Source organism: Lepisma saccharinum, chromosome 22 (assembly GCF_977018435.1).
Source record: "Lepisma saccharinum chromosome 22, izLepSacc3.1, whole genome shotgun sequence".
In the NCBI taxonomy this organism is placed as follows: Eukaryota; Metazoa; Arthropoda; class Insecta; order Zygentoma; family Lepismatidae; genus Lepisma; species Lepisma saccharinum.
The window spans coordinates 20,717,189-20,738,181 of NC_139250.1; the positions used below are offsets into that span (position 1 = coordinate 20,717,189).

The window sequence follows — 20,993 nt, forward strand, 5'->3', positions numbered from 1 at the left end:
GAAAAATTATATTTTAAGTCATGGATAATTTGCCGAGCAATACTTGTGCATTCCATTGTACAGGGCCACCACCCAATTTGAATCCCTGGCATCTAAGCATTTCATAAAACCTGTTTTTTTTACATTCCTGCTTTTTCACGCTCAAAAGTGCGATTCTGAAGAAAATATCGCTAACTTCCGCCATTGATTAATTGATAGAATTACCTGTATGGAGAATACTGAAAAATATCTCAATCGATGAAGCCTTGTAACGCAGAAAATATGTGTAAATATCTCTTACGGTTTTCATGTTATTATCGATCAGTATTTGTGTTGCGCCACTTTTTAAACACTGTGTACTTCTGAGTGGTCAGAGTAATATACTAAAATTATACATATTAATAATAAAGCCACAATGAGGTCTGCTTAAACCTTACGGTTATTATCCCAGTTCTAATGTTGGTCAATACAAATAACATATGAGCAGTGGCGGTGATTGCGTTCCAAAACTGGGGGGGGGGCAATGTGCCCAAACTAGGGAGGCAAGGATAGTTTACTTCCCTTTGGTACATCAGGTTTTGCGTAAGGGGGGGGGTAAAGTGCGTATGAGGATTCAAATAATCCGTACAGTAACATATCCTTATAAAATTCAGTGATATTATGAAAGAACAAGATAAATTAATTTTGTCAATAATAAGTGTTAATGGTGTAAGTCATTCCTTTATTGCATTGTTTACAAACTTTTTCAAAAACAATATTTATATGCAATGAGAAAGTTTTTATAGTATAAAAATATAATAAACTTTACTTCTTTTTCCGTGACCTTTCACAGAATTTTACTTCGTCTTTGATATGCTACCTTCAGATTTCAAGACAAATCAATTCAGTTAAAATTTGACTTTCCTTGTCGATAATCAAATTTACTTAGAAATGAAGTTAAAATTATTATTAAACAAAGTAACTTAACATTACAACTCTGTTCTGTATTATACACATTCTTCAAAGCTTCGAAGGTTCTAGTCATTGTACAGTTTCAACTTCACCAACCACTGCAACAACTTCGATTTCTATTCTTGCTCCCTGAAATAAATTTGAATACACATAAATATTATATTTAATTGAAATATGTATAATAGTAAAATATCGATAATTTTTAAATATGTTACTTGGTAATAAGTACCTGAAAAGAAAACACACTTTTCATTAATGTAGGGGAGAGTAGGACATAAATTAAGAGTATCTAAAAATAAAATCCTTAGATTTTTTTTTTTGGATCTAAAAGGGATGAGAAGACAAGTGAGTGGAGAAGGTTACGCAATTTTGAACTGCATTATTTGTATAAATGTCCAGATATTAATCAAGAAGACTTAGGTGGGCAGGCCATGTGGTACGAATGGAAGAGGAAAAGAGAGTTTACAGGATTCTTGTTAGGAAACCTGATGGTAAGAGACCCGTAGGAACGCCAAGACGAAGATGGAAGGATAACGTTGAGACGGACCTAAAGAATATCGGCAAGGACGGAAAAAAATTGGAATGATCTTGCCCAGGATAATGACAGATGGAAGGCTTGTGTTGCTGCAGTCATAAACCTTCGGGTTTAAGAAAGCTAGAGAGTTAGTTAGTTAGAGAGAGAGGCAAGCGAGACAGGTTGGACAAGTGTGTCCACAGTATCTAAATTGTAAACCACGACAACTAATGACCCGCAAAAGGCTACTTGAAAAGCTTCAAACAAAATATATAGTATAGTCTTTGGTTGTAAGCAGTTTTACGCTCGCTTTGAAATTGAGGATTTTACAAATTATATTTATTTTTGAAGTTTTCTTTGCAAGAATGATGGAATATTATGAAACGTATATTATACACGGTGGCTACTATTTGTCGATATTGTAAGACCATATTTTCACTAGTACTGAACAAAAATATATGATGTGACCACAATTCGAAAGAGGAATATTTGTAGTTTCATACAGACCAAAGTGCGTCCAGCATATGGCAGGACAGTACCTAAATGAACACCTGCAAGTCGATGGATTGGTCGTCCAGCGGTCGACATGGACATGGTCACTCCATTCACCGGACCTCACAGTGTGTGATTTCTTCCTGTGGAATTTCATCAGAGTCAATGTTTACGTTCCTGCACTTCCATAGATATTGAAGGTGCATCGACATCGCCATCGGAAACATCACACAAGACAGGCTTGACAAGGTATGGCGAGAATGAGAATGGGAGTACCGCCTGGACATTCTCACCTACCACATGTTGGGCGTACATCGACGTAGTTAAAATATTTGTGAAATATCAAACAGCATTCCTCATTCAAATGGTTGCAGTATCATGCATTTATGTTCAGTACTGGTGGAAATATGGTCTTACAAAAATCGACTATTGTGCGCATCCTGTATATCGTCTATGCATGTTCGGGTCCCACTTTAAGCTATAGGTTCAGTCCCGTTTAGCCTTACAGTTCATAAAGTGGACTTAAAACACCAAGTCAATCAATCAAGTCTATGCATGTTGTAACTTATAATGCGATTTTTCCATAATATACAGGGTGTTCGGATTGGAATATCCTAATTTGAAATGTTTGTAATGAACATATGAGACCATTTTGTTTCGTATGCCAGGTGGTAGATAGTAGCATAACTGTGAAAATTTGATGTAATTGCAAGAAAGGAATGTGAAGTTGTTCCAGGTGGTGAAAGAATTCGAAATAATAATTTATCTTTAAATCTCAAGTTAGCAACCAATACTGTGGGGTTATGTCAAGGACATGGTGTATTCAACCAAAGGAACAACTATGGAACAGCTTGGTGAAAAGATTACAGTAGCCATTGGGACAGTCACACCACACATGCTACAGGCAACCTGGCGGGAAATGGAGTATCGGCTACACATCCTCCGTGCGACTCATGGAGCGCATGTAGAAATGTACTAAATGCACTTAAACCATACTAAATGTGCTAATTACTACTTTGCTCACAGAAACTTCATGACTATGTATAATTCATTTGGATACATCAAATACATGTAGAGTTACAGACAGTTGCCATTAGGGCGTTTCAATTCGGACACCTTATATCTAGATCTTTACGAACATCGTGCTAGTTTATGGTTGATGCAGCATCATTAGCCTCGCATAAATAACTCAAGTAAATAAAACATGTGGGGCAGGAAAAGAGTGTCCACCTAAATTCTCAGTCACACCTGCCCATGTTATTCTTGTACCGTATACAAGATGTTCTCTGCTGAACAAGTTACAATATTTCAGCTGAGGCTGCGCCGTTGTGAATTGTCACCTCCAGTGATACAGGTGCAGGCATGTAGGTGCAGGCGCCCGACCCTGTGGCCAAGTGGTTAGCACATCGCGCTGCGACGCCAAGGGTCCCGGGTTCGAATCCCGGTCGGGCTTGGTTGTTTGTGAATGTCCATTCATCAATTTCATCATTTCATCACTCATCCCCATCTTCGCAAATTAGCCAAGAGGCACAAAACGCGAAGTAAAATAAACTAAATCAATCAATCAATCAATGTAGGTGCAGGCATGTCAGTGTTATTCGGGGTGTAAGGGGTACCTTCCACGTAGGCGCCCAAAAGTCAACCTCACTTCCACGTAGTGCACCCTGGACTAAAGACTAACGAGGCTCTGGCGACTGGCACTATGGCCAGTATAATTTTGTGTGTGTGTTGTCCTGTTTTTTTGTCCTTGTGTGTGCTGAGTGCCCATTTACAGCCTCAGCTTTTAACAGAAGTCAGAAGATCTTAAGATTTTTATTTATGCAACGTTAGAGTTGTCATTTGTAATGATAAGGGGCTGGCCCCCGTATAATGTGACGGGAGCAAAATAGCCTAAGTGCTGACGCTCCCAAAATTTTAAATTCAAATTCAAATTGAATGTCGGTGTTATTCAAATACTAATTTTATGAAAATAGCTATATTTGATATTTAAAATGTTTTGCTAAATGTTACTTATGATGCCACACTGGAACACTCGGAAGCTTTTCACACAAGCTGTTATTCTTCGTATTCGATTCATCAAATAATTTAATTATTTAAGTCAATTGTGTTCATTAGATCACTATCAATATGCAGAGAGAAGAGACCTAATCTAGTCGATCTTCATGACGGAGTGGTTAGCACAGCGCACTGCTATGCACGGGTTCCGGGTTCGAATCCTGGCTTGGAGATGGACGTTCTTTGTGAGTACCCTTCATCAATTTCATAGTAGCATCATTCATCCTCAACGTCGGCATTATCCAAAAAGTGGTTGAATAGTGACGCTAAGTAACAAATATCAAATTGAACCCAGGATTTCTTGCATTAAATGGCAAAAATGCTACTCATTTTGGCTACATAGAATCTCAAAAATCACCTGTGGTATTTACAGATTTTCCAGTGTGTTGGGAGGAGAATTTCAGAAACTTCTTTCGAACCATCAGAGAATTAAGAACAATTAAATATAAATATAAGATAATCGTGACTAAAGTTACGCCCATAAGCTTACATGGAAAATTGCTCAAACCTTCGCCGGGGTAGGAGATCGCCTTAAGAGGCAAATGTTTGAGACCAGAGTAGGAGTATCAAAATACCATCCTGATCATAATGTTCATAATAAATATTTTAAAACGTGGACTGTCATACTTACAGCAGGCAGTTTTCCAACTTGATATGCTGTTCGTGCTGGGAGGGGATCCTTGAAATCTAAAGCAAATAAAAAAGAAAAAATATATTTGTACAGTAAAAGTAGCAGCAATTTTTACTATGAACATGTGACCATGAAATATTTATGTATGCGCTAAGTCGAACGTTTATGAAGGTCAAGAAAATCTCGAAGAAACGCGAACTTTCCGTATTGTGAGGGAGCGAAATGACGTCACCTTGAACTGAGGGAGGTATACTTCACGTGCACAGGCCGGGGTTCACTTCGCTGTCAGAAGCCGAGGCAGTACATGAAAGAGGCTTTGCAGTACATGCAGTAACTGCTATGTTCGTGGTCAATGTTTAGTTGGATGAAACGTGTGTCGAGTTTTGACTGTGTGGTGCTCCCCCCCCCCTTTCGTCTGTTTTTCGTGTTCAAGGTGTGAATATCGTGCACTGAAAGCTGATTTTTAAGTTGCTTTTCAACGTGAAGAACCAGGATGATTTGACTGTGTTGTTCGTGAGCTAGTGCCAGCCTTTTAGATACAGAACATGAAGATTTCATCTGTTCTACGGAAACGTAAGTACTGAACTTCTCTAACCTTTACTTTACCGGACATGTCAAGCCACTATTTAATTTTCTTACAAAGAGCTTTTTAAATAAAATTGCTTCAAACGCATGGTCGCATTTAGAAATATGTCTAGAGCTTTGTCATTACATTAAAACGAGATGCCATTTTATCGTTAGGCATCGAAGCTTCATTCTAAGGTGAAGTTAAGCCTATATGTTTTATACGCAAGGGTTGTAATACACCAATACAATATATATGCGTGTATCTTATGTTAAAATTACCAAACTTGATTATGATGTACTTCTACTTGACATGTCCTATACTACAGATGTACCTACTTGTACAAAATTGTAGTCCCTGGATGCAAATAAATCATATATCATACGTTAGAAAATGTATTATTTGAGGTTTTGATTAAAATCTAAATTTCCCAGCCTTGTGCTCGAATTATGTTAGGATAAACAATAATTGGTAAACATATTCCCCAAGCTTAAGGTAATGAACGCTAAACTTTTCTCAAATGTATACCGTAATAATAATAGTAATAATTAACATTAATAGGAACAATTCTCATAAATTTGAATGAAGTTGGTTTGAAAAGATTACGTCATAGATCCTTTGCACTGGTTTTTAAGATTAGGACACAAAAATTCAAGCTATTTAATTGTACGTATAAAATGGCAAGGAAAATACGAGTAATTGGTCGCGGTAAACTAATGTTGAAAAGGACAGTGGCGTGTATCGCTTTAACGGTACGTTAAAAAATGTACGCCTAGTGTTAATAATGCCTCCTCGTGGCACTGTGTTATCTCTTTGAAATCACATGACGATAGCTTCAAAGGAGTTTGATTGAAGCTAGACTTTCAAGGCAAGTTAGAATTGAGGCTAGTGTCAAGGTCGTTATTAATGGCATTGAAGCCAGTGCAAAAATCCGATATCAGTGATGTAAGCATAGGTCACTTCAGGCAAGTCTTCGAATTACTAGAACATAGAGTTGAGTAAAAAGTCTTAACAAACTGAAACAACAACTTGTCATTGTAAGCACCAAATTAGGAGTGAAAAGTTTGTTTGCGTACAAAAATGACGTGCCCTATCAGCTGATATTTAGAACTGTTTTTCATTTATTGGCATGTATTACACACACACACAAACAAAATATGAATTATGCACGTTGCCATATATCTAATAGTTGCACTCATGGGCGTAACTTTGCGGGGGAAAAGGTGAACAACCCCCCTCAATATTTACAGGTTTATTAAAATTTACAAGCTAATATAGTACTTTTGTTAAACATTGTGTGTGGCGTTTGACCAGAAACAAGCCAATTTACAGGCACAAAAACCAATATTTTGTATAAATAATTTTTAATGCTTTCTAATGAGTATTCGATTTTACTTCATCCATGGGGGCAAACTAAGGCTATTTTGGCATTTTTTTTAAAGAAAATACTTCCCTCTTGTGACTAGTATTAATAAAAGTACTTCCTTATTTTCTGTTAGTGCATTGTTAATTGTATAGCCATAGATTAAAGCGACAGAATAGAATGGTTTCTGCTCACCAGTTTTTTTGTTTTTTTTTTTACATAGAGGTTTTACTATATTTTCCCCACTACACAGTGGCGGCGATTGGGTTCCAAAACCGGGGGGGGGGGGGCAAAGATAGTATATTTCCCTTTGTAGATAAGGTTTTGCATAGTACAGAGAGAAAAGGGGGGAAACTGTGCCCTCCTAATCGCTGCCACTGCCACTACATTAAAGTTTCCTAGCATTTTAAGCTGAATTAAAATGTGATTTCAATTGTTTCACATAAAAACACTTTGATTCTGATTCACAAGCAACTACTGTACTTGAGTTTAAGGGGAAAAAATAAAAATATAGCCTATGTATTAACTTGCCACTTACATTCTCTGTAGATTTCATTGACTTTTCCAAAATCATTGATGTCATTCAACAGGACTGTCGTCTTTACAACTAGAAGGAAAACAAAATAAATATTTAATTACAATAGTAGAATCTGTGACATTAAATCAAAATTAAATAAATTGAAACTGTTAAAGTTTTAAAATTTAACGCATTTTGATACATCTGCAGTGCAACAGTAAAAATATATTTTCACTGTTCACTTTCCTCCGCGGCAAGAATTTACAATACCGGACCCTTCTGTAATTTCTATGCTACTGCTTATACTCACGAAATAATTAGTCGCGATGATTTATCTGAGGTTAACATGTTGGGGTGAGGTGTAGAAATTGTTCATTGACGTGTAGAAGTTGTAAAATAAGCTTTTCTATTTCTCGCAATGATTCTCCGTATACAAGTATGGGAACCATATTTGTTGATATGAACAATTGACGTTCGCAATTTGTTACGCTGTCTACAGCGTTGACAAACTGTTGATTACATACTTGGAGAACATGGATCCTGTAAGAATGGCGGAAGAGAACAGTAAAAAAAGTTGTTGACAGGTAAGTTGGGCAACAATGCATCAATCGTAAAATTGCAGGATACGAAAATGGCGTCTTCGATGAAGAACGTTTGCCGTTAAAGTGCTACGAAAATAAGATTTTTTTATCGGTTCGTTATCACAATTAGCGCAAAACCATTCACGGATAGCCCCACTGACCGTTCTCGGTAAGGTTAGGTTAAGTTAGGTTAGGCAAACATAGTTAAAATTTGGGGTCGTAAAACCATGCACGGGTAGCCCCACAAACCATTGACGGATAGCCACACGAACCATTCACGGTAAGGTTAGGTTAGGCAAGCATAGTTAAAATTTAGGGTCGTAGTAATGTCAGGAATGTATATTTCGTTTTTTAAGTATTGGAAACACAAAATCTTCCGGTAAATAATGAGCAATCGTGCATGTCTGTTCCGATCACGGACCACTCAATTTCGCTTATTTTGCAATTTCTATACGTGACCCCATGGCCGTAGGCAGGAAAAAATTTCGGGCGGGGAGTTCATTCATAATTGTTCCCATGGGCGTCGCCAGAAATTTGAATAATAGAAATAATAACAATAATTGTACAATAATAATTAAAATTTCATAATAATAAAACAATTTTATTTCATAATAATAATACTAATAATAATAATTATTATAATATTGTTATATCCTTGAGGGGGCTTACTCAATCCAGCAGTTGAGTGAATATCCAGCACAAGTTTTTTTTTTTTTTAAGTTTCATACAGTGTGTACTGAAATGCACAATAATTATACTTCGTCATTAAACTTTAGATACCTTCAAGAGAAAAGCTTTAAAAGTTAGATGGAAATTTTAGTCATAAAGCTTTTGTTGTTTGACTTTAAAATTAAATTTTTGGAATTTTGAAAAGTGTGGAACCAGTTATTCTTTATAAAAACTTAGCCTGGTGCATGGATTGTAACCTCAATCGCGAACGTAATGCGCTAGAAAACTGGAGATCCTAGGTTTGAACTTCTATCAAGGGGGATTTTGGACTTTATCAGACAGGGAATTTAAAAGTTGGAAAGGGAATTTTGGGACAATCATAAGGGAATCTTCAGTCTATATTCCTTGTGACGCAGGAGCAACACTGGAAAGATGACAACAGAAGTGATAATGGTGGGGTCGCGGGTGGGCTACGATTCTGAGAATAAATCCTGTTTCACTCAAGTTTCAGAATTCCAAATGTATGAAAATTCTAGCTCGATCGTTTCAACATTGTCTCCATGTATTTTTGTGATGCTTCGAAAAAAAAATTGAAAATTTGTTACAGATTTTGGTTTCTGAACTTCCATTAATCCAACATGTCAGAAGTTTCTGGGGGGGGGGGTTTGAACCCTAGAAACCCCCCCTCTAAATACGGCCATGCGTGACCCCCAAATTTTAACTTCAAGTAGTGAGTATGCGAAATATTACAAAAATCGGGGACGGGTCCGGTATTGTAAATTTGCTTCTCTTCCGCAGATCTTTTTCACACAAGCAAGTGAAATTTCATTATAATAATGAAAATAATATCAACTTAATTATTACCATTTCCTATGTGTGTTCCAGCAGCCTTTAAAAGCTGTTGTAAGTTCTCGAGAGCCTGATGAGTCTCTGGTTCGATTCCTCCTTGTACAACTTTTAGAGTATCTTTATTCATTCCAACTATACCAGATAGGTACACTGTGTTTCCAATCTGAATGGCCTGGCTGTAAGAAAAACAAGACGAATATTAACTTTGCAGATAAAACTATTTATTTAAATCACAAAGTAAAAATACTTTCGACTCAATATTAATATAATTACATTTTATTTGATCACGTGGTGGCCGTTTACCTACCGTACCCTCTCAAGAATTACGTTCAAATTTGTATTAATCGACAGATTTTGATGTTTTATGTAATATAACATTAGTTCCAGCACGGAGAAAACAAATAACGGAGATATTCGATCACAATCGACCCGCGTAAGCAAAAACCTGCCATTTCGGAGTGCTTTCGTCGCTTTTTATTATTAAAACCCTTTGTGTGCACACTCAAATAGCGAAAGAACACGTCGATATTAACTATTGGCAGCAAACCTAGCAATACTAACCTAACTACGTAAAATGATAGTTCCCGTTGTGGAATGTCGGTTTGGGTGCTAGATTCACTTGCGCGAAGCCTTCGGGCCATATGCGTGGGAAGGGAGTGGGGGGAATGCCCCCTCTAATCATGGAGGTCCGCAGATTTTTTCCACTGAGGGATAAGCAAGGTATTTTTCCATGGGGCATATTACCCCGATAATAGTGTTGCCCCCTCAAAAAACACCTCTTGAATTTGAAATTATCGCATTCCTGCATCCCCATTATAATAATTATTATAATTAATGGAAATTATTATGACTGAAACCAAATAATCAAATTTAGTTCTTTAAGGGGAGATGTGGCCATCCTTGCCCTCCTTCCAGACGTCTATGTCCCAATATTATTATATTTTTACCTAGAAATTTAGGATAGAGGCATTGGCCTCCTATCCTTGGACGGAAATCAATTTTGGGGAGCAAACATGGAAGTATAGGAAAGCAAGACTAGCAGAATCTAAGAGTAGCAGGACAAAAGGATACTCAAGATGGCATTTGTTTTCACGTCTTTCTTGCATTACCAAGATCACCTGTAGGGGGCACAGATCTGCAATTGCACCCTCGATTTCAAATTTTATACAAATAAAAATAAGTTTCGTAAAATTTTCTTAATCGCTTCGCTCGCAATTTGTTTTCTGTGATTCATTGTATGTAAATTACCAGGGAGAGATTTGCTGCTGCTAAACGAATTTCTCTTAAATGAATGAACAATTGTTTGGAGGAAAAGGACCGCGCACATTTAAGACAAAATTTATATGACTTTTGCTGTTGCTTTGTTATGAGGCGGATAAATTGATTATGTATGTATGTATGCGTGTGTGTATATATATGCGCACGATGCAATAAAACTTTAACAGGGAGATAAAATTAGGTTTATCTTTCCCAACTGAACTTTCATCAAGGGTTTTGCCCCGCCCCCCCGCTAATCAGAGGGTCTACGCATACCTATGCTTCGGGCTGTAAAGTAACACTCTAAGGTAACAGACTTATTTTACTTCACAGTAACACATTTCCACGAGCTAGAATCAACTGGAAACGTTCATAAACAACAAAATCTTCATAGCTATATGCAAAATATTTCACTTTCTGTAGGGGTACAGAGGGTCAAGGGCATGGGCGTCCGGAAGGGGGGGGCAAGGGGGGGCCGTGGTACCCACCTGGAAAATGAAAGTCAACCAAAAATTATATATTTTTCACATATAATTTCATTTCTGCCACAATAGTATGTGTTAATCATTGCATGAATATGATAAATTCAAATTTAAGCAATGTTTTTTGAGGGAACAACACTATCATTGGGGAAAATGTGCCTTGTTTGCCCCCACTGGAAAAATACCTTCCTTTCCCCTCCCTGGAAAAAATCCTACGGACGTCCATGGTCCAAGCGTACCGTCACGTGTTAATTCTAACGAAGGGCCTTTCTATTACCATTCTGCCAGCTGTGAAAGTAGTGCTTCGATGGTCGAGTGTGTGTTTTGTGGTCAACTTATGATCTGGTCAGCGAATTTTCTGGTTGGAGGGTAGTGGGGTGAACGTCACCCCACCCCCGGTACAAGCTAACAAATCAAGTCTCCTCTTTGATGTCTAAAAGGAAGGCGATCCTTCTAAGGGAGATCCTCACTGAACAGTAAACAATATTAAGAATGTAGTGATCTGTAAGTGATGACTAGGGAGGGACGATATCGGAAATTTGATATCAAGAAAATATCGTCACAGACGTTACGATAAGATATTTTTCCGTATCGTGATATCAGCGATACATCGTTTCCATGATATTCATTCATTGTTTTTTGCCTAAATGGCAGGTTTTTCACTGCAATCTCCAGCTTTCCCTATTCTCTGCCTTACGCTTCGTAATAGCATACGACCCAGTTAATTTAATATCATCCATAAGCTGATATCTTTCTTCCTCCTTCAACCATTCCCTCCAAGGCATCCCTTAGCCGGCAGTTCCTTCTTAGACAGTGTCTTAACCAGTTTCTTTTCCAATTCTTGATGGTCTCCAGTATAGATCTTTTTTCACCAACTCTTTTCAATACGGCTTCGTTTCTTACCTTGTCCGTCCATTTTACACGCTTCATTTTTCGCCATGTCCACATTCAAAAGCTTCGAGTCGTTTCTCTTCATTTCTTCTCAACGTCCAGGTTTCTGCATCATATAGTGCTACACTCCACACAAAACATTTCACTAATCTCTTCCTTAGACCTATGTCCATGGGTCCACAAAAAAATTGTTCTTCTATTGAAAGCTTCTTTTGCTATTGAGATTCTCATTTTCACTTCTTGTTTGCAGCTCATGTCACTGCTTATAGTGCATCCGAGATACTTGAAGCTATCCACTTGCTGGATTCTTTCACTGTTTGCTCTCACATTAATATTCCTTGGTTTCCGTCCTATGACCATTGCCTTTGTCTTCTTTACATTAATCTTCATCCCATACTGCTACAGCTGCTGTTTAACTCTTCTAACATACTATTTATTGTTATTTCATCCTCAGCGAATAACGCCATGTCATCAGCAAATCTTATGCAGTTTATTCTTCTTCCTCCAAATTTGACACCTCCTGTGCCCTGGAAACAATTTTTCACTATATCTTCTAAATAGATATTAAACAAAGTAGGCGATAGGCAGCATCCTTGTCGTACTCCTCTTCCAATTTCACAGCCTTGTGTCATTTCGTCCCCTGTTCTCACTTTAACTCGTTGATTCATGTAAAGTTGCTTAGAAGTCTTCTCTCTTTCCAATCTACACCAATTTTCTTCAGAATTTCTGAAAGTTTAACCCTATTCACTCTATCAAAGTCTTTCTACAGGTCTACAAATACTACAAACACCTCCTTTCCTTTCTCTAAATATCTTTCCCCAATGGTCCTCAGTAAACCAATTGCATCCCTTCTACCTCTTCCTTTCCTGAAACCAAACTGTTCTTCCTCTAACTCGCCACTGATCTTCGAGTATAGGCGTCTGTTCAGAATTCTTAGAAGAATTTTTGCCGAGTGAGATATCAAGCTGATTGTCCTATACTCAGAACATTTTCTGGCATTGCTTTTCTTCTGCAGAGGTACCAAAACAGTCTCCGTGAAATCTTGTGGCCAATCCCCTTTCTCATAGATTTCATTGCATATGTGCAGTATTTCTCTTTTTCCATCTCCCAGGCATTTGATAAGTTCAACAGGAATTTCATCAGTGCCCGTTGCTTTCCCATTCCTCATTTCTTTGAGTGCTTGCTCAAATTCTTCATTCAGGATATGGACCGTGTTCAAAATGTAAACATAAACATTGGTGAGGTCTTGCCCGGTCCCCCCGGAACTTCCGGTTTAGGCCAGTCCCCGTTGCTGCCAGTGCAGATTCACCGGCAACGAAGTAAGAAATGAGCGCTTGTTTTCATCAGTTGTGCGACGATAGTCAAGAAAAGTATTTGTTAAAGTTCTACAATGAAGGAGTGGACGTCTAGAATCCGTCGGAAGATCAACTGCAGAGCAGATTATTAAAATATGACGTGTCTTGTGGCCGCCAGTTGTATAGCATACTACATACAAGTATCTCATGTACACGCACGACGAACTCAAAACGTACGAAAGTTTAGATATATTCAATTATTTTGTAAATGGAAAAGTGAGGGAAAGAGAATTTTATAAAACTAGTGATATTATTATATTATAAAGTATGCTTAAGTGAATCTTTGGCAACAAATCTGCAGAAGTAATGACACATACAAATGCTAGTAAATATGTGTGCTTTCAACTTCGCCTTTCTGCCTCAGGAATTTAGGGAAAATTTACTTCAAACAACAAAGGAGTTTTCAGACTGAAGCGACAAGCGATATCGGGATTTCGTACAGAAGCATTCGATCTAAAGCAAACCATTCACCAGTCACGCTTGCGGAAATAACAGGCCGGGGCACCAACACAATGCACGTATTGATGAAACAGCCCAGTCCAAGCGACATGAAAGCGACAAGTGACATCTACAATTTGTCGTGTCGCTTTAATTCGGAAGGTGTTGTTTATTTTTTAATGTTGGTTTCCAAGAGACACGTATCGCTGCAGTCTGAAAGCTTCCTTTCGAACCAATTCGCCATGAGAAAATGAACGTGTCGCTGGAACTGGATTGTTTTCTCAGTACCATGCATCGTGTCGTCTCGGTCTGTTGTACTCGTATGCGAAGTGAATTGTTTCCTGTTGAGTAAAGGAGCCGTTGCTTGTCGCTTCGGTGTGTAATCTTCGTGCCACTTAAAAGTGAATCCTCAGTGATCAATGAAATTTTTGGAACCGAAGCGACACGACAAGCTGCACGTGTCGCTCAGACCCCCAATTTCGTGTATTGTGCCGCCTGAGACTTGATTTCCCATGAGTGGTAAATGCTTATTTATAGACTAAATGGACCTGTGTCGCTTGTCACTACGGTATGAACCACTGCTGTCGCGTGTCGCTTCGGTTTGAAACCTCGCCAAGAGGCGTGCTTTTCACCACAACACAATACGCAGATAAAAGATCAACATGCTTGTAACAAAATGCAAGTCGTACAGATCCTTTCTGGGTACCAATCCTTTCTTCGTTCTGCTTGTATTCACAGGTTTCGTCTCTCTACGTCCTTCGGAAACCTAAGAAATGATACTTGACTCAATAAATTTGTTCCCGATCAAACTGTGCAACCATATGCTACTCTTCTGACACACTATTTCCTTGTAAAATAATATCCTCTTTGCCCTTTCATATGAACGTCCATAGCATCGTAAGCGTAACCGGATGTTCGAGGGGAAACAGACGAGTGCGCATGCTCCGCGGTAGCTCCGCCTTTAACACCGTCTATAGTATCCTTTCTCATCATCAGGCATGTGTCAGGCCCGTAGCCAGGAATTCTTAGTAGGGGGGGCAAAGTCAATCACAAAGGGGGCAAATTTTTAATATATTGTGTCGCATTGGCAGATATAGCAGGGTGCACTTCCCCCCCCCCCCCCAAGCTATAAGTAACAGGAAAGGGATGATACCTTGAAACTCCAACGAACAAAAAAAGTTCGAGCAACATCAAATAACAGTATTTCGAGAATGACCTTTCCGGGCTGCCAAAGAATACAAAGATAAAGTCTAGTCGGGACTGTATCTACTTGATATTTACAGGTCGATAATGTTAATAGACGATTAATATGTACCAACAGCTTTGAGTTTCTCTGTAGAGCTGATTAAGGGAGCTTTTTACAAATCGTGCTTCATAATGTCTCCCTCTAGTTTCCAGTATGCAAGATTTTTACGCACAAAGGAATCTAATGAGAATCCAACTACAAATTTTGTCGCTTTTTAACCAAAATAATAAATGTGAAACACTATCACATTTTCATCATGTTTGATACTAACTAAGCTGTCCTACATCTTTCACCAGCCAACCTCTAGGGTGGGATGGTTACACAACGCACTACGAAGCCAAGGGTCCCAGTTTCGAGCCTGGGCATGAGTGTTCTTTGTGAGGAGAGGCGCAACCACTGGCGTACGCTACAGCCCCCTCATAAATTTTGAAAAATTGACATTTTCAAGTAAAAGCACCATAAACTCTGGAAAAACCAGAGTGGTAAATTCAAGCCCTATAAAATTATCCCCAGGTGACATTTTTGAGAGTGGAAAGTTGTAAATATACGATATATCTTATTGTGTATGCCGCCCACTAGAAAGCAGTCAGGGATGCCAAATTTTGAAAAACATTGGGTTCTTATAAGTTTCAAAAATCTCAAATTCTCCCATCCACGTATTATGATATTAATACGCACCATACTCGCTATTTAAAAAATATTATTTATTGATTTTAATACGAAAATATATAACAATAACAAATATAATAATAATAACACGACAAATTCTTAGGTGAAATATGTTCCCACTGACCCCTATAAGTTTGCGTCACTGAAAGCATCCACCTATACAATTCCAGCCCCTCCAGAAAAAAAAATCCTGCGTACGCCAGTGGACGCAACCAAGAATTTTTTGTCTGGAGGGGGCCAGTACCAGGACAAACATGCAAATAATAATAATTTTAATATAGGGGTGGTAGTAGTAGTTATAATAGTAGCATCAAAGATGTTATTAAAAATCGCGCAAGAAGGGGTTAGAAGTCGGTGCTAAAGCATTTGTGATGGAACAAATGATTTGAAAATGTTTTTCCAACACGTTCAATTTCACATTAGCTAATACTGGAAAACAAGCACACAACTGTATTTTTGAAAGACACAAAATGCGTGATGAACATAATCCTATTTGTACATATGACATGTATTACTTTCATGTAAAACATATATTTTATTCATGCAACATGGTGCGACGTAAAATAAGAAAATACATAAGTATGCAACATGTTAAAGCTAAATTGTGTATGCATTCAAAGTTTCTTTAATATATACAGTATATTATTTATGAGAATACATTAAATACACATAATTAATTTATCCGCCTCATAACAAGTCAACAGTAAAAATAATACAAATTTTGTCTCTTTTTCCTCAAAAGAATTATTCGTGCATTTGAAACAAAACTATTTATCAGCAACAGTCTGAAGTAGCTACATATTTGATCTTACTTCTCTCTCGGGTAAATTAAGAATGCATTATAGAAAACAATCATATTGGGATCGATGAGAGCAAGAACATTTTTAGATCCAAATTTTTCAAACTGAAAACATATTGACTCATTAGGGTGCAAATAATTTCACAGGGCACCATGGCACTTTCTTTAAAACATTTTTTATTTCATTTTGACCGTTTTGGCCCCATAGCTATGGCTCTGAACTTGGACTATAACAATAGCAGATATTGCGAGCGAAGCGAGGAAGAAAATTTTATGAAAATTTGAAACCAATGGGGGCAATTGACCCTCTGTGTCCCCCCCGGAAAGTTCCCTTGCCCGTCTGGAAGAAAAAACTAATTCCATCTTGAATATCCATTTGTCCTACTATTCTAAGATTCTGCTAGTCTTGTTTTTTTACTTAAATGTTTGCCCCCCTAGAATGGACTTCCGTTCAAGTGGGGGGACAATGCCCCCTGCCCCCTGTGGTTGCGGCACTGTTTGTGAGTGCCTCTTCATCAATTTCACGTCATCACTCATTGTCGCGATTAGCTAGAAGTGGCAGAAAAGCAACGCTAAGTAACAAAAATTTAATATCCATTCCCTCTCTCTACTGCATGAATCACTATTACCAAATGGTAGACTTGGGAAACAAAAAATTAAGTAGTTCAAACTTCATACCAACACATCCAAGAAAAACATTCAAACACATTAGGCACCTTTAATATAAGACTTCTCAAAATGTCATAACTGTTCTAGATACTGAAAATTACTAAATAATTTCCCGAAGTCTGAATCAGGCAGGGATTCCCCGCCCCCCCAATCCTAGTATGACATTATTAGGAATCCCACATACTTAATTAAATCACAAAATCAATAAGTGTCTGTTAAGTTGCTACAGTAATACAGGATATAATTGTAAAGATTAGTGAGAATACCAGGTTGGATTGTGTTCTGTATATTTCACAGGGGGGGGCAAAGCAGGCTCTCAGGGGGGCAGTTGCCCCCCTGCCCCCCTCTAGCTACGGGCCTGGCACGTGTTCTTCATTTTCTACATTCAGACTGTCTGGGTGATTCTCTTTCTAGTAGAGCTCTTCAACGTACTTTCCCCCACACATTCGATATTCCTTTTTCGTCTGGGATTTCACATCCTCCCTCTTCTTCTATCATCCACATTGTTTTCCATTTCTTCTTTTGGAAGCCCAAGCAGTTTACTTCACGATACATCAAGTCATCCCTTCCTCTTTTTTCCAGTTCTTCAATTTCTTCACATTTTTGTTTCATCCATTGTTCTCTTGCCCTGTCAGTTCCTCTTCTTAGCTGGTTATTCAGTATCCTGTAATTATTTCTTCCCTCTTTTGTATTTACATTCTTCCATTTTCTCCGTTCCTCCATCTTTCCAGCATACTTTCAGTAATCCATGGTTGATTTGCACTTTTCCTTTCCTTGTAGCCTATTGTTTCATCCACTGCCTTCTGTAAGCAGCTTTTTATTCCATTCCACATCTCATCCTTATTGTTACAACTAGCTTTAAACTTAGTATAGTTTCCTAGGAAATTTTCTGCAAATTTTTGTCTTTCTTCTTCTTCCCTTAGCTTCTCTAAGTGGGGTTTCTTGCTCACCTGATTTTGTGTTATCTTCTTCCATCTAAAATTGATTTCTCCTATTAGCAAGATGCGGTCTGAATTAATGTCAGCTCCTGGCAATGTCTTCGCATTTTTCAAACAATTTCGAAATCTTTCTTGTGCCAGTATGTAATCTATCTGGTATCTTTTGCATTCTCTTGGACATATCCAGGTGTATCTTCTTCTCTTATGTTGCTCGAACAGTGTGTTTCCAACAATTAGGGAGTTTCTTTTACAGAAATTTACCAGGCTTTCCCCTCTCTCATTTCTCTCACCTAATCCATATCTTCCTACTGTACTTCCATCCTGCCTTTCTCCTACTACAGCATTCCAATCACCCATTACGATAATGCATGATCCCTTTCTCTCTTTTTCCATCAAGTCTTCTATCTTCTCATAGTTTTCCTCCACTTCTTCTGACAACCCATTATGTGACATATACACTTGAATTAACACTAAGTTTTTCTTCTTTCCTTGAAGTTTTACCATTAAAATTCTGTCATCCACATAGCGCACTGCTATAACTTTGTCTCACACGTGGTCCTAGCACTATTCCCACACCACGGTTTCCTTGTTGATCACTTCCAGAATAAAACATCTTGAACTCATCACTCACTATTTCACCATTTTGTTCCCACCTCACTTCTGATATTCCCATAACATCTACTTTGTTTCTTCTCATTTCTGCTTTTAAGTTTTCTAGCTTTCCAGACTGTAACAGGGTTCTGACATTCCACGTTCCAATCCTTAATCTTACCTTCTGTTTGCTTCTCCTTTCACCATCAGTGTTCTTTGTCATAATGTGTCCTTTCCAGACATCCTCCTCCCGGACATCCGAATTGGGGGGCTAGTTTACGTCCGGACATCGCCAAATATCGTGACGATATATCACTGACACGATATATGTCGCTAAAATATCGTGACGATATATCGCCTGGACGGTATTTTTTCAATATCACGATATATCGTCTGGACGTTATGTCGCCAAACGCTAGTGATGACTACTTCAGATAGAGAGAGGGGGCGACGAACGCCTATCTACAGATTAAACTTACGTAGTGTCTGCTGCCACGTTCTTTTTCTGCTGTAACCCAAAAGAGACATACGTGATTTCATCATGCTATGTGTGCAATTACATCTGTAGCACATACTGTGAAGTTTTAGCGATTACATACACAAAAATGTTTTAAGTTTAGGTCTCTTAGCATTCTTCTAATAATAACCCTAAATGCTCTCGTAGTTAGGTTAGGTTTGTTAGCATTAAAATAATGACGCTAAATGCCTCCTAAAAAAAAGGTTCTAAATTACCTGTACATTCAATCCCATTAGTCATAAACTTGCAATTTTCTCGTATTCATCTGTTCTTAAGATTTGTAACATCCTCTTAGCAGACGAATTACGGTGGCAGGAGCAAATTTGACGCTTATTCTTACTGCATGGAAACACACGAGTGGCTGCAGACTCGGCCTTAAACTTATTGGATTGAAAATTATGGATACTAGAGTTTGGGAGTTTAATTAAAAGTTAAGCACTAGACCTACACAAAAACGAGTTACATCTAAGTTCAGCTTACTCAATTTTGCGTTAATCTATACTAACTATTTTTTTCCGAATATGCCTTCTCTTTTATGTCGTTGTGGGAACAAGAAGGTGCAGTTTCTTTCGTTTTGTAAACGATCGCTCTTTTTGAAATTATATAAATAAAAAAACTGTTAGTCCCAACGCGATTAAATTTTAATATAGAGTGCAGGCAGAAAGGTTTTAAACACAATTTGTAATTTTCATATTTAAAATTTGTCAAAAACCCGTTATCAAATTTGTGAAACAACTTTTCCTTAGTATTGGGTAATGCTACAAATACAATATCGGTCTTCTTTTGAAGTTCTTTGCATTTCTTTTTAAAATCCATTATTATTGTCAATCTGGAAATTATTATTGCATTAAAGTTGTAATGTTTGTGAATGCATATACTGTAATTGGCATTTTTCACCAACAAAAATGATTAGCATCTGTAGCCTATGTTCTTCACAGACAAATTAAGTCAAACTTTGCTACATTTCACGCACGTAACACATTCTCGTTAATGCTTTTCAATCATTTAGGCTACGTCATGACGCTCAAGTTTTTTTCTATTTGTTAGCAGACACAACAAAGTTCATAATTCTATGAAATCAGTCCATTTAGTAGCTATTTAATCCAATCGCGTATCTGGAACCTTCCATTTTACATGCTAATATCACACGTAACGCTGGAGTGCGTCAAATATGATTTTTTTTACTATATCTAGATTATAACTCCATTAAGCCTTGTTTCCATGATTATATCTAGATGTATACTAAATATCACCCTTCGCTCTGTCTTCAAACGCACTTGCTTTGGCGTCTTAATCCTTACCTTAATGTTGCCCCTAACCGTCAAAATGAATGAAGAGTGGCATGTCAATTAACAAAATATTAAAGAAATTAGCAATTGATTGGTTTGTTCTTATAAGTCCATTTTGTGCACGTAAATCGGGTTTGGACTACAGTTTGTTTAAAGGGGGATTCGAACCACTATGCCATATGCCTCCACCGGGTATCAAACTCATGACCCTTAAATCAACCAGTTAAAATATTCGGATTCATTTAATAACTGGGGTGTAAGTGTCTAGGCTGAGATTATTGTTCTGTACATGTTTTAGTCCTTTCATCAATTTCGTATCATTCATTCTCATGGTCGCGATTAGCCAAAAGTGGAAGAAAATTGACGTAATCAATAATTTAATAAATGCTTAAACTTAAAATAGGCGAATATCTGAACAATGTAAGATTACTACAAATCTCTCTTACCTGTAAGGAGCCAAGGGTTTTGGCGCATTTGCTGTTTGGATGACTTTCCTTATGATTTTCGACATGTTGACTGAAACTATTACTAATACAGAACGAATATGACTGAAATCTTTCCTTTATGCTTACTGTCCGGCAAATGGCAGTTGAAATACTCCAGTTCACTTTGTGATACTGCTGAAATGAGTTTAACCCTGGACTGTGAACTTCACAAATAAAATAAAGCAAGCAAATAGTGTGTCA

General features: G+C 37.8%; 1 protein-coding gene across 1 annotated transcript; it reads right to left on the reverse strand.

The window, feature by feature from the left end:
* Window positions 1–683: 683 nt before the first annotated feature.
* On the reverse strand, window positions 684–20,993 carry LOC146004914 (2-iminobutanoate/2-iminopropanoate deaminase-like). Its single transcript, XM_083143949.1, has 5 exons — window positions 20,754–20,993; window positions 9,182–9,342; window positions 7,089–7,157; window positions 4,623–4,678; window positions 684–1,059 (listed from the first exon to the last, which is right to left on the reverse strand). The coding sequence occupies exons 1-5, from the start codon at window positions 20,816–20,818 to the stop codon at window positions 1,000–1,002; spliced, it is 411 nt and encodes a 136-aa protein (XP_083000075.1). The 5' UTR covers window positions 20,819–20,993; the 3' UTR covers window positions 684–999.

Coding starts and splice junctions, on each gene's coding strand:
- LOC146004914 (XM_083143949.1), bottom strand. CDS start 20,818: ATGTCGAAAATCATAAGGAAAGTCATCCAAACAGCAAATGCGCCAAAA. Junction 9,343..20,753: donor AAACCCTTGGCTCCTTACAG/GTAAGAGAGATT, acceptor TTTTTCTTACAG/CCAGGCCATTCAGATTGGAA. Junction 7,158..9,181: donor TGGAACACACATAGGAAATG/GTAATAATTAAG, acceptor TTTTCCTTCTAG/TTGTAAAGACGACAGTCCTG.